Source organism: Diabrotica undecimpunctata, chromosome 3, assembly GCF_040954645.1.
Source record: "Diabrotica undecimpunctata isolate CICGRU chromosome 3, icDiaUnde3, whole genome shotgun sequence".
Classification (NCBI taxonomy): domain Eukaryota; kingdom Metazoa; phylum Arthropoda; class Insecta; order Coleoptera; family Chrysomelidae; genus Diabrotica; species Diabrotica undecimpunctata.
The window spans coordinates 87650639-87664206 of NC_092805.1; the positions used below are offsets into that span (position 1 = coordinate 87650639).

The 13568-nt window shown below is 32.9% G+C and overlaps 1 protein-coding gene across 4 annotated transcripts in view; it reads left to right on the forward strand.

Moving 5' to 3' along the window:
* The window catches only part of LOC140437015 (RING finger protein 207-like), a 52337-nt gene that overhangs the window by 22589 nt on the left and 16180 nt on the right, over nt 1–13568 (forward strand). For all 4 annotated transcript variants that reach the window (XR_011950341.1, XM_072526232.1, XM_072526233.1 and 1 more), the window contains 3 exons: nt 3422–3579; nt 7449–7690; nt 8447–8717. Coding sequence is in view for 3 of the 4 variants with exons in the window: in XM_072526232.1 (XP_072382333.1) it covers nt 3422–3579; nt 7449–7690; nt 8447–8717 (671 nt within the window). In the remaining variant the exon portion in view is untranslated. The remainder of the gene's footprint in view (nt 1–3421; nt 3580–7448; nt 7691–8446; nt 8718–13568) is intronic.

Consider the following 13568-nt stretch of genomic DNA (forward strand, 5'->3'; position numbering starts at 1 on the left):
AAAAAACACATAAAAGTTTTGCGAAACGAGAAAATAGGATTTTGTCAGCAGGAAAGATTATGGAATAACTTTCGTGGCATTATTTTGATCGATTGTTAAACTTAGGAAATGGAAACATAAGAAATTTCGAGTATTATGCTAATTTGTTACAACTCACTGACAAAGCCAAAGAAAAGAGAGGTGAATCCTAAGATAGGAGTGGCCAACATCCATGAGTTAGTTTTTGAATTACTTTTTGACTTCCAAACCTTAAAATATAACTTGTATGCATCGACTTGCAATGGAAGTGTTGGGAACTAGTAATATCGTTGGAATAAGTGTGTGAAAATTAAAATGTTTCTTATCGACAAGCATTCCCCTTACTATACCACATAGTAATCGAACAATTTTCATAAATAAAATTAAATCCTGTCCAACCTTACAAGCCAAATTTTGGCTTTGGAATAATAGTCAAGAATTTTGACAAAAAATACAAATGTTTTCCAAATAAAGAAGTATATCTGAGTAAAGAAGAGTTTGAGAAACACATTTTTTTTAGGTAGGATTCAAGAACAATTAATTGCAATAAAAATTACATTTTTATATTTTTGACGTTTCAATCGCACAACACTAGGCTGTAGCGATCCGGTGGACAAGACACGTGATCCGGATGCATGAGAACACAATTCCAGGTAATTATTAAACGCGAGAGTGCAAGGAAAAAGACCTGCCGAAAGGCCAATGATGACCAATATGGTTCCCAGCGAAGAGATACAGATCAATAACAACAAGGTATAATTAATCGATAAATACACATACTTGGGTCATGAAATTAGAATAACCAGAGACAACCAAACCTGCGAGTTAAATAGACGAATCACGTTGGGATGGGCGGCATATGGAAGGATGAGAGACATTTTTAAAACAAATACTCCAATTCACCTGAAAAGGAAGGCATTTAATCAATGCATCTTACCAGTCTTGACCTACGGAGCAGAGACCCTAACTTTAACGAAAGCTACTGCCGAAAAACTGAGGGTAACACAAAGGCGAATGGAGAGATCAATGCTGGGCCTGAGCTTGAAAGATCGCGTGAGAAATGAGGAGATACGCCGACGAACTGGCGTAGACGATATTATACTGCGAATCAATAAACAAAAGTGGAGGTGGGCTGGACATGTTGCTAGAATGGAAGACGGAAGATGGACGAAGAGATTATTGGAGTGGAGACCAAGAGCCGACAAGCGAAGTCGAGGCAGACCACCCACCCGATGGACCGACGACCTAAGGAGAAGAGAAACAAACTGGATTGCAGCAGCTAGAGATAGAGAGAACTGGAGACGTTTGGAGGAGGCCTATATCCAACAATGGATGTGAAAATGGGGCTGGATGATGATGATGATGATGAACATAAACTAGAGAAGAGCCTCGCCGGACAAATGCATTGGAAGCCGAATGAGGGGGCCTATGTTCAGCAGTGGACGATTGGAACTGAATGGTGATGGTAATAACAAACAGTTTTTACAGAATTTCTGGTATAATGAACTATTTTGATGGAATCTTTAAACCATTTGAAAATTTAACTTTCTGTTTTGGATTCTATTGTGCGGAGTATGTTTCGACAAATCGTACTTAAACTGTTTGACATTAAAATGTGCCAATAAAGCAATAAATTTACATTTTTACATACATTTAAAATTCAGAGAATACATTGATAATAGGTCGCCAGTCAAAAAGTGGCCGCAAATATTTTTAATTCAATTAATAGTTATTAGTTTTTAGCCATTTTTTTTTTCATTCATTTTTTAAACAAATATACGCTGCTCATGACGTATATTCATGTTTTTTTATGTGAAATAAACCTATTTTTTAATAATATGATGATATAAGGTTGCCTAAGAAAAAAACGTCGCAAATTAGGATTGCCAGCTGTTAAAAACGCGAGGTATCAAAGATAAAGTCAAATAGAGTTAGGGCAGAACGAACTGGTTTGACAAGTGATAATATGTATATTATTATATATTTTTCAGGCAAACTTATATCATCATATTAGCTTTAATTTGATCTAAAAACATTTTATTTATTTATTTTTTATATTTTAAATAAATTAAATAAATTATTATGTTTGCTTCTAACGCCACCTGTTAACGTATTAACAAAGCATACGTTGTTTACTTATGACAAACTTGTCAAATTCAGACCGAATTTAATAATAAAATATAAATAAATATCATCTGATACTAAATTTAATTTTTATATAAACTAAATAATGTTTAAAAATAATAATTATATTTATAGGAAATTATTTTGAAACGAGAATTATTATAAAAATTTAAACAGATGATTCAATGTTTTTATTAATCGGAACATTTATGACTTTTATTAAATTTTGACAATCGTTACGAATCGAATCTTTTAGTGACAGATATTCTTTTAATTTTTTACTTCTCAGTTAATGTCTATATTTTGTTATTTTCATGCAGTTTTTAATTTAAACCTGCTCAAAGTCAATAAATGATGACTCTAATAGAAACGAATTGATCGAGAGTAGTTAATCGGTGTCAAGAACCACTATTCTGTCCCGCTACCTGTGACGCCTTCTCCTTGTGGCGCTAGTTCCGTGACGCTCGCCTCAGCATTTTACTGTAATGAACAAAAAGTAATACAACGCCAGTGTAGAAGCTTTGCTTCAAATACATGCATACACGTAATGAGCAGCGTATTTTATTTAAAAAATAAGTGAACGAAATACAATTTTGTCAAAAATTGACTGTCAACCTATTATCAATGTATTCTCCTAATTTTAAATGTATGTATAAATGTGAGTTTGATTAACTACGTTATGAACGTAGTGATCCTGCAGTGGGATCTTATGCTAAACCAGTGTCAAATTCACGAACCTGACTAAATATGCTGGAGTGCTTTTATGATCTTATTTTGATGAACGTAAGCGTTCATCAAAACCATAAATTTATTTGCTTAAAAGCATACGGTAACTATTTTGTGTTCATATTCACATTTGGGAGAAAATGATACTAATAAAAAGTATATATTTTGTATAGTGTTGATGATACTCGAGTTAAGGTCTACGGTGCCTACTGTATCCATTGATACTTTTAACCAATAACAGCGGTGATGGTAATATAATATTGATTACGTTAGTTCTAGTTTCTTAAATAAAAGGATTTCTATTTCAATATTGCCGAAGGACATTTTATATTTCTATTAAAACGAAACTTTGTCGTAGATGCTGTATGGCTTTGAAGAATCTCGTGAGGAAATTGTTTAGTTTGGGAAAAAATAATAAACAATAAAGCCATAGATAATAAGAAATTAACTAAACTTATATATTCCACTTAAGCTTTTAAACTGGCCAAAATAAAAATTTTCCAAACGCTCTTCAAAGATCTACGCAGCAATTTTAAATTAATTTACATTTTAGTCAACAAATGAACATTGATCGATTGGAAGCACAAATCAAGGAGAAAATTCAGGATATACTCAGTAGAAGACAGAGTCAGCCGTCTTCGAAATCGGATACGGAGACCGAAAGGAAATTGGCTAAAGACGATAGAAAAATGAGTAGCACAGACTCAATAGGTAATTTTTTTGTACTTCATTTAGAGGATACAATGCAAAACAATTAGGTCAAAGGGAAAAGAGTAAGTGGTCATTTTTTCATTGTTTTTTGGTCTAGTGGGGCATCCCAAGAATGTCAGTTGCTATTTTAGGTCCATCCAAATTTCTTCTCTTAATATACTATATATAATAGTGTCCAGAACCTCTCCTGATAAACGAAGACCGGAGATTCCTATGATAATTTTAAGACAATTTAACTCAATTCACCTAGTCCGAACATGTTTCCTAAAGGAGCTAGAGCTCTTTGAAGATGACGCCTTGTAATTCGTTTTTTAATACCTCCAGAACGCTTCTAGTTAGAAAAACGAAAACTGGTACGATTATTTATCATCTAGAGTTAAATCGATTTCATCAAATGCGAATTTCTAGTATCGGTCATAGGCGTCCGTTTTGGGTAGGTTAACGGTTATTTTAGCGCATAACATTTTTGTATTTATCTTTTAAGCATTCGTTGTACTAGATTATTAAATTTTCAGGTATTCTAGTAGTAAATGGTGCTCCTATTTTATTAGTAGGTAGTTTAATTAATAGGTACCTTAATTAATTTTATAAATTATCTTTTGTTTCAATAAATGCAGCATACAATTCGTAAAAAAAGTTTGGGAAAAGAAGCAAAAAATAAATTTGAAACAAAATTTTATTTAAAGAATTTTAAAAACAAAATATTTATTACGATTGAACGAAACTAACACAAAAGAACAAGTATCAAAAGTAGATAGTTACAAAAGATGCTCGATGTTGATGACGATTGGTCTCTATGCATAAATTTGTCCTTTTGCTTAGAGAACGCCGAATTCTTGCAAAAAAAGTGTTTGCAAGTGTGCAAAGTGTTTTTTTTTTCATTAGTTGCAAGCACTTTGTATGTTTAGCCAGAGTTGCGCACGATTTGGTATCGGAACGGAATAAACACAATGATCGCAAGTATTAAAATCCGGCGACCTTGCTGGCCAAGCAACTGGACAGCCTCTTCCAATCCAGTGCTCTTCGCAGTTATTATCAAGAAAGTCTCGTACATTCCTGCTAAAGTGGGTCGGACAGTTGTCATGTAGAAACCATAAGTTTTTTTCAAACATTTAAAGGCACATCATCTACCTAACGAATGAGGTAAAACATTTTGCAGAAAATGTAAGTAATCAGCACCTTATGCACCTTATGCTAAACCTATGCTGATGTTTAAATTCTTGAACAAAGTTGGGATTGTCACCAATGTACGAATAATATTGTGCATTATGCACATTAAAAATTTCATTTTTTGAGAGTTTAACTTTGTCGCAAAAAAATGTATCTGAAAAAAATCTTTATTTTGAATTTTTCGATTTTGTAACAATCTAGCGAATTCTTCACGAGCAGGAAAATCTCCTTGTAGCAGTGCTTGTACAGTAGCAGTCCTTTGAAAAATAAAAAGGATATCAATTTTCGTTGTGTAAAATATTTCCTACGGAAGTTTTTGAAATTATGCGATACTGGTAGGTAGTCTTCGAACTTCCATTAAAATAATATCTTCATGTTCTGCTGTTACATCATCATGTCGCACTGTTTCATTATTTTTTGGGACTACTGAACCTGTTTCTCTTAATCGTTGATGAAGAGCCGTAAATGTTGAGTGAGTGGAATCGCGATTGGGAAATTTTTCAGGGTATCTACGTTGTCCTGCTGAAGCGTTACACCTAATTTCGCCATAAACTAAAACATATCAGCCTATTCCTCATTAGTAAAAATCATTTTTGTTGAATTGAAATTGTTATATTTGAATGCACAAAGTAAAAAAAAATAAACTCTTCGAACTGAACAAAATTTGACAATGAAAAACGTAGGTTATACGTATGTTGGCAAGTCCACGGCCAACTAGTGCAAAAAATATTAATTTAACTTTCATGACGAAAAAACGAAAAATTTTGGAATCTATTTTTCTAGAAAACGGTGTGTCTTATCGACTTGGAATAAGAGTACCTTTTAGTACTAAAATACTTAAAATCTAGTATCACAAATTAAAATTTAATAATCTAGTATCACAAATGCTTAAAAGATAAAGACAAAAAGTTGTGCGTTAAAATAACCATTGACCTACCCAAAACGTACGCCTATGATCGGTACTAGAAATTCACAATTAATGAAATCGATTCAACTCTGGAAGATAAATAATAGTACCAGTTTTCGTTTTTCTAAATAGAAGAGTCCTGGAGGTATTTAACAAAAACCAATTACAAGGCGCCATCTTCAAAGAGATCTAGCTCCCTTAGGAAGCATTTTCGGACTAGGTGAATTGGGTTAAATTGTCTTAAAATTATCTAAGGAATCTCTGGTCTTCGTTTGTCAGGAAAGTTTCGGGACACCCTGTATAATTTCTTATTTTATGTACTTGTTGATCAAAATATAGATTAAGAAAATTCGATCCTTGGTTTGAAGTTTACTGATATCCTTAGTTTGCGAACCTTCTGCCCGTACAAAAATGGGTGCAGCCGAAACTACACGAGACACAGAAAAATTCATTTTGTGTGTAAAATTATGAAATGGGAAGTTTTGAAATAGATAGAAATAGATAAGTCTCTAAAATAGTATTGAACTGATTTGTTTAATTTACTAATGTTTGTATTTTGAGAACGATTTCCGAAGTGGAAATTGAAACGTCAATAAACGTACTTTAACCTTTAATTGTGGTTTATTCCCATTTAAATAGTAATTACTTTAGAAACATGAGCAGACTACTTTGGAACCCTATACGCTAAAAGTGACGATAATGAACCACCAACACCAGAAGTGACGACAAACGAAGAAATAAATATTGAGGAGGAAGAAGTAAAGGAAGCAATAAGGAAATTAAAAAATAGAAAATCTCCAGGAGAGAACAGAATACCGAATGAACTCCTAAAGTAGGGAGAACCAAATCTGACCAAACAAATATTAAAACTAATCCAAAAAATAATAGAACAAAACAGAATACCACAAGAACGAAGATCAAGCATCCTAATGTCTCTTTTGAAAAAGTGAGACAAATCGGACCCGGAAGATTACAGAGGAATTAGTTTATTAAACACAACACTAAAATAACAACCAAAATGATACCAAATAAACGGAATGAAATTATAACCCTAGCAGAAGAACAACAAGGATTTAGGTCCGGACGATCATGCACCACCGCTATATTTATAATGAGGCAAGTGCAAGAGAAATCATTTCCTGGACCTAAGAAGACATTTGACAGGGTCAAATTAAAGCATGTTATACACTTATTGTAAACCTGTAGAAATAATCAAAACAATCTAAAATATCTACCAAAACAACAAAATATAAGTAAAAGTAGAAGAAGTTATTAAATCAAGTGATGCAACGAAAAGTGATGTACAAGTTACATTGATAATTAAACGCTTTATAAAAATATGGTTGTGATGTTGTGTGAGCACATTTCTCAACCTCAATGAAAGTTTCCTATTATACTTGCAGTTTAGGCATATAACAGGTTAGTCTGATATTTACGTACACAGTATATGGTATATAAGGAAGGTACATATCTAGTGATACGTTTACTGCATATATTTTTGCCGGTGCCAGGTTTCAAAGCCGAGCCTTCTGCGTGAGAGTCGAACTATTTAGCGTTTGAGCTATCGGTCCCACATCAACTTCAATATGTTAACTCTTCTTATTTCTTTAGTCACTTTTATTTATTTTACTTCCTCTCTTGCGCTTTTCTTCTTTTTCTTCCTGTGGTCAGTGTCTCGTGAATCATTTTGTTTTATATTAATAATAAGCGCATTTTCCTCCTTCCCTAGCTATTACTAACCTGTGTCTTAAGATTTAAATGTGTTAAAAGACTAACATATTATATTTTTCAGGTAAATTAAATTCGAAACAAAGAATAATGTACAAGAAAATAAATAAGAGCTGTGATAAGATAAATACTGGCAGCAAATCTGATAGCGAAACTAGAAAGTCTAGATCGGAATCTGATTATCAGAGGATTTCCGATGCTACGTCTCAGAATTTAAAAGGTTTGGTTCATGGAAGTAGATCTAGTCCTAGTAGTCCGAAATGTAAAAATAAAGGACTGTTGGCTAGCAAACCACAAAAAAAGAAGGTATGTATTATAATATTAACTAATAGAAAATTTTATCGCGGTTTGTGTGTACTATACATACAAGGAACAATGTCCACATTGTTCAATATTTCAATATTGATCAAAAAATGTTGCTACTAATGCCTTATTTTAAATAGTAGATCCCTTTAAGAATTGATTCGATAACAGAACAGTCCAGCGTACTCACTTCTATGTGAGTAGTAGAGGTTTCATAGTTCGAGTCTGGGTTAGAAAAACAAGCAATAAGTTAAAATCTCAAATGGATTTACAAAATTAGAATATGCCAGTTGATATTTTCGATAGGTTAAGACAAAGATTATTGGAATGGAGACGAAGGGAGGACACGGGAAGCTTCTATCGACCCCTTACACGATCTCACGATTTAAGAAGGCTGAAGAAAAGCTGGATGGGTGTGGTGCATTATAGATGGGTTTGGAAACACGAGGAAGAGGCCTATGTTCAGCAGTGGACTTTCGATGCTGGATGAAAATTGTTTTTGGTTTATTCTAGGATTAAGGAATATAATCTGTAATCTCATCCGTTTTTATAAACCAAGGATGCTCCGAGAAGCCATTTAATTCAATAAAAGGGATTATGGCACCCCGTTATCTTCAACTTTATTTACATCTTTACAGTGTTGCCACGCTATCTAATGTTTTAATTCTGGCTAAATTTATATGACAGAAAAATTTAATTTAATATTCTGCCTTAACTACAAAATTAATAACTTCTGATACTACTGTATAGTTTTCGTAGGTTTATCCTTATAGTGACGGCGAGGATAATGTTTTCTATTCCATGCATGACTCGGCGGACTCTTTAAGTACATCTAGTCGTCGATCGAGTTTCGATGGACCGGACAAAACGTTAGTGGTGGTTATAAACAGAAGGAATAAAAACATGACGATGGCGCAGAAACAAAGAAGTTGGGAAACGTTTCCGCCGAAACGTAAACACCATGTTTGTCATCAGAAGCTGTCAGTACCGACTCCTATGGCGCCCATACGAAAAGCGGATAGTTTCGAAGGTAAGAAAGTATTTTATTAACTTGTTTAAATTATTATTTCAATTTAAAGTAAAAAGAAATTGAAAATTTATTAAAAAGATATGGAGAAATGCTGGCGTTTGAGATGGAATTATGTATAATTCCGCGTGCTTTTAATCTTCTACTTACTTATACCGCCTTTATTCTCTGAGGTTGTTGAGTGGACTGTATTATTTTGTGTATCTATGTTGTACGTAAATAATACGAGTAACTTGCTACAAGCTTTTATTCCTCTACGTACTATAGGTAATAGAAACAGGTACAATATGTGATACTGATAATATACGTTGTTACAGAAAGTTATTGGTTTCGCAATCGCTGTGACAAAATTCGTCTTCTTGTTAAACACTTGAGAGAGAGAGACACACACTCTGAGAATCGCAAATACAAAAAAATCACAAATTTGCTTATTAAACACCATGCGTTTTCAGCGAGAGTTTCTAACAGACTGCTTGTTTGGGACGGTCGCCGATGTCAACTAGAGAAACTGGTCTTCTTTACGGCTTTTAATTACCGATCGTGTTTTATTGTTGTAAGGAATATTTCAGTCGTCTATAGTGTAGTTTTATGTATGAGAGAGTAATAAAACAATAAATTATGTATGCAAATCCCTAAACTGTTGATACGGGTGACTCAATGAAAAACAGATATTTGTCAACAAGTTTACAGAAGTATATAGGAAAACAATTTTAAATTGAGTATGACCTCCAAGTATAAAGGTTGGAGCAGAATAGAATACAATAGTTGTGAGGGTTACTAATCCCTAAATAAGGTTGCCAGTGTCGGAGTGATGGAGGTTAACAGGTACTAATGAATTTGCAAGAAATGTAAGATGTTTATTTTATTGGTTATATATAACCAGTAAAAGTTTAATAAGTACCTACCTATTTGCAAAATAAATTTTAATTCTTTAGATAAAATAAAACGTTTTATTTTATCTATTTGCAAAATAAAGTTTAAGTCTTTGCCTATTTGCAAAATAAAGTTTAATTATTTAGATAAAATAAAACGTTTTATTTTATCTGAAATGAGTGCATTCCACGAAGTAAGGGTTTCAACAATCAAACATTTAATTCTTTAATTCCAGGAATCTACGACAGTAATTGACTAGATAATTACCTTCTAAACCTATTCCACAGAAAATGTGATAGTGGGTTTTTCCATTTTGTATATAGGAAGGTCCAAGTGGCGTATTCAAAATTCTTAACAGTTCACTAAAAGTAGGTACTTCAGTTGCAAGGTGCAGTTTATTGTGTATACTAGTGTTATGGAAAATTTGGAAGTGCCGTGTAAACGCCGAAAAATTGGTCCTCTAACAGTTAATGAAAAAACATTAATATTTAATTGTTTTAAATCATTTACAGACAAACGTTTATGTGAAAGTGTTGATGAGACCGTTGAGTTAGTTAGCAGTACACTTGGTGTTGGAAAATCTACGATTTACAGAGTTATTAAAGAAGAGAAATGTGGTAGTTTTCAAATGCCACGTAATGCTCCAGGGAAACCAAAATTTCAAATAGAATATCATTTTAAAGAAGGACTTCGACGGAAAGTGCATGAATTCTTCTGTAGACAAGAATTTCCAACATTGGATAAAGTTCTTGTCTCAGTTCGAGATGATAAGGATTACCCAGAAATGAGTCGAAGTACGTTATGGAAACTTTTAAAAGAAATAGGCTTCCGCTGGAAAAAGAATCCTAGAAAGTCTATTTTATTAGAAAGAAGCGATATTGTCATATGGAGAAGACATTTTCTAAGAACCATAAAGAAAATGAGAAACCAAAAAAGAAAAATATTTTATCTTGATGAAACATGGATCAACGAGGGTCATACACCAAATAAATTTTGGCAGAATGAAACTGTTAAAAGTCAAAGGCACGCTTTTGTAAATAACTTATCTACTGGTTTAAACCCACCATCAGGAAAGGGACGCAGGCTGATAATAGTACACATTGGCAGTTCAGACGGTTTTGTTGAAGGTGGTTTATTAACTTTTGAATCAACTCGTACCGGTGACTACCATGAAGACATGAACGCTGATGTCTTTCAAGAATGGTTCGAACAAATGATAGATCTTCTTCCTAAGAACTGTGTAATAGTAATGGATAATGCAAGTTATCACTCCAGACTTATAGAAGGACTGCCCACAACCAAGTGGTTAAAAAAAGACTTGCAGAATTGGCTGAGTTCAAAAAATATTACGTACCATCCCGGATCTATAAGAAAGGAACTTTATTCGTTGTGTGCCCTTCATAAAGAAAAATTTTAAAAATACGAAATTGATGAAATTGCCAAAAATCGTGGAATGACAGTACTTAGATCCCCACCATATTATTGTGAATTAAACCCGATTGAACTGGTATGGGCACAGACAAAGAGTGAAGTTTCAAGAAAAAATACCACTTTTAAAATTCATGATGTTAAACAGTTGTTTTTGGAGGCCGTAAATAATGTAAAACCTGAAAACTGGGAAAAGGCAGTAAATCACACTATTAAAGAAGAAGAAAAAATGTGGAAGCTGGACAATATTACTGATAAAATGATCGAGCCAGTTATTATAAATCTTGGTTCTGAAAGTTCATCTTCTGAATCTGATTTGGATTTGTAACAAGTAGCTGTAAGTTTTATATTAATATTTTTATTCATCTATTTAACATACCTTAGACGGTTTTAAAAACTCTTTTTCTCTTTTGTAATTTTTAAAAATTAAAAAAAATGTGAATTTTTTAAAACCCTTTTTAATGTAGGCCAGTCAGTTCTAATATAGTGTGTGATAAAAGAGGTCACTTTTGTTTACATACACATAACACTTTATAACACTGAAATAATTCATTTATTTTTTACAATTATTCAAAGTAATTTTTCAATTAATCTTGAGCACGCCCATGGAGTGGTCGGAGCTACCAGTTAAAATTATGCTAATTACTCTCTCGTTCATAAAAATAAACTATAGGCATAAGTACAGAGTGGACTGAATGTAATAAAAAGAAGGATTCTATTTTACGAACACTTTGAAAATTACAGGGTTGTAAACAAAATCAGTTCACAACCAAGGTATATGAATATTACACAAACACTGTTTTTAAATTTCGGTATATTTGTCATATTAACATGTTTCTAACCTAACTAACTTAAAACTTGACCGAATTTATTAGAGTTAGGTGATCCCTAAATGGGTACAAAATATGCATTTGGAGGCTTATATTTTTTAATTCATTTTTTTATCCACTCAATATATTTGACAAGTTCGTAAATCTTTCGTATCAGTTGTCCTTAGACGTTTCATTACCGCATTATTGATTTTATCCGGTCCTGCTGATTCGTCTAATTTTAGCTGTTCCACTACTTCAATAAATTCCTTATAGTGGGAACGTTTCCTCGTCTTCATCTTTTATCTCCACATCGATATCTATTATTATTTTGTTGTCTTTATATTCATTATATACATACATATATATATATATATATATATATATATATATATATATATATATATATATATATATATATATATATATATATATTAATCCTAGAGCTAAGATTAATACTATTATAAAAATTAATATTAAACTCACCAGTCTTCCTACGTGTTCTCCGTATTATTTTATGGGTTGGAGGCTTGGACTTTAAAGAAAGATGTTTCGGACAGATTGGAAGCCTTCGAGTTATGGGCCTACAGAAGGATATTAAGAATAAGTTGGGTGGATAGAGTCACGAATGTCGAGATGTTGCGAAGAATGGGAAAAGATAAAGAGGTTTTAAATACGATTAAAGTCAGAAGACTGCAATATCTGGGACATGTCATGAGGGGCGAGCGTTATAACTTGTTGCAATTAATAATGCAAGGAAGAATACAGGGTAGAAGGAGTCGCCGAAGAAGACGCATCTCCTGGTTGAATAATTGAGAGTTTGGTTTAACTGCACTTCTGCTGACCTTTTTAGAGCAGCGGTGTCCAAAGTGCGAATTGCCATGATGGTTGCCAACCTTCTTAGAGGAGATGGCACGTGAAGAAGAAGCCGTTAAGAACCGATTTTGCAAAGAAGTGCGTTGTAAAGAACGATCTTCTCTGGCCGTCGTGATTCGTCTCGCGCCTGATCCTGATCGTCGTTCGTAAGATCCAGGTCTCTACAAATTGTTGGCAGGTTTTTTGGACCATACAACGATAAACTCCAAGCTGCCTGGCCACTTCTCTTTGACACATGTTATTATCAATCAAAGTAACAATTTGAACAGATCTAGCAGATCTCTCAGCCATAGTTTTAAATTTAAAAATTGCACAAGTTCACTCTTTGAACAACTGTACAATAATGAAAGATTTTTGAAAAACAGAACAGCCATATTCCAAGAAAAACAACGTACAAACAACACGTGCATTCTACGAAGTCGTAAATCTGATTTCAATTTGAGAATTTATTATCCTTAATTGATCTGTCGGCACCCAGTGGCGGTGCCTAAAAGTGTTTCAGCATTGTGGGAGTTTATTTACAATAAAATAAATTGCATAAACTTAAAATTATTGAAAAATTCTTATAAAATTCTAGGTGGCCTCTTTTTAATGACTATATATGTATATATATTATTGTTGTCTTTTTGGTGTTATATTGTTTTTTTTTTTACAGAACAAAATAGTATTTAATGATCCATTAAATTAATTTAATCCATTCCGATTTTTTCGATCGAAACGGAAACATGTTAAGAATTTAAGTCTAAAATGATATACAAGATATATTAAAACATTTTGTTTGTTCTTATTTTTAAATACCATGTATATTTAAAAATTCTTTTCTAACAGTATAGATATTATTTTTTGGGGTATAATCTAATATTCTCTG